The sequence below is a fragment of the Cariama cristata genome, unplaced genomic scaffold, assembly GCF_000690535.1.
Source record: "Cariama cristata isolate BGI_N322 unplaced genomic scaffold, ASM69053v1 scaffold41305, whole genome shotgun sequence".
NCBI classification, from domain to species: Eukaryota; Metazoa; Chordata; class Aves; order Cariamiformes; family Cariamidae; genus Cariama; species Cariama cristata.
The window spans coordinates 508-1,192 of NW_009618854.1; the positions used below are offsets into that span (position 1 = coordinate 508).

Here is a 685-nt window from a genome sequence, read left to right on the forward strand (position 1 = left end):
AGTTCAAGGCAAGTTGCTGGGCTTTAATTACAGCTTGTGTTTTCACAAGTTTATCTTTGAATCATACACATAAAGTGGTAACAATTTTACCATTTAAAAAGCAGCCATTAAACCAAGCCCTCAGAGACCACCCTCAAGCCAGCACGATCCCTCACACACTCGTGACATGAGAGGGAGAGTGGGTCGCTGCTGCTTGGCACAGTCTCCCTCGGCACAGACGCTCAGGCTGGGTCACTCCAAAGCCACGGCAGCTCTAGGGCTTGATTCGGGCTTGCCTCACACCACACTGAACCCATGGGCAGAGACCTCAGTGGCTCAGAGACTTCCTGCCCTTCAGCATACGCCGGAGGATAACCTCGATGCCGGCTGGCGTGCTGATGCGCTTGATCCAGCCATGGGTCCGTTTGCGCTTGCGGTTGTTCGGCTGATACTCGTTCCCACGTGCTTTTGTGCGGATCTGCTGATGGTTCCAGGAAGACACCAGGCTGGGACAGCCGCCTGCGGCCTTGTTGGAGAGTTGGCTTCTGAGAGGCAGCTCCAGGGAACTTGAGAGGACTGAGGCTGTTCGGAGCTGGAAAGGGCAGGCTACAGCTTGCTGCAGTAGCAAAAATCTTTGGAAAAAGGAAAAAAAAAAACAACAAAACAACAGAGAAGTGAGAAGAGCGAGCCCGGCGCTGCCGCTGAC

General features: G+C 53.6%; 1 protein-coding gene across 1 annotated transcript; it reads right to left on the bottom strand.

Annotated features, from left to right (window-relative positions):
* Positions 1 to 307: 307 nt before the first annotated feature.
* MRPL34 (mitochondrial ribosomal protein L34) lies at positions 308 to 611 on the bottom strand (the record flags this gene model as incomplete). The annotated part of the gene is made up of 1 exon (XM_009701018.1): positions 308 to 611. A coding segment is annotated over one exon (304 nt), but the record flags the coding sequence as incomplete, so codon positions are not given.
* Between the last annotated feature and the right edge of the window lie 74 nt (positions 612 to 685).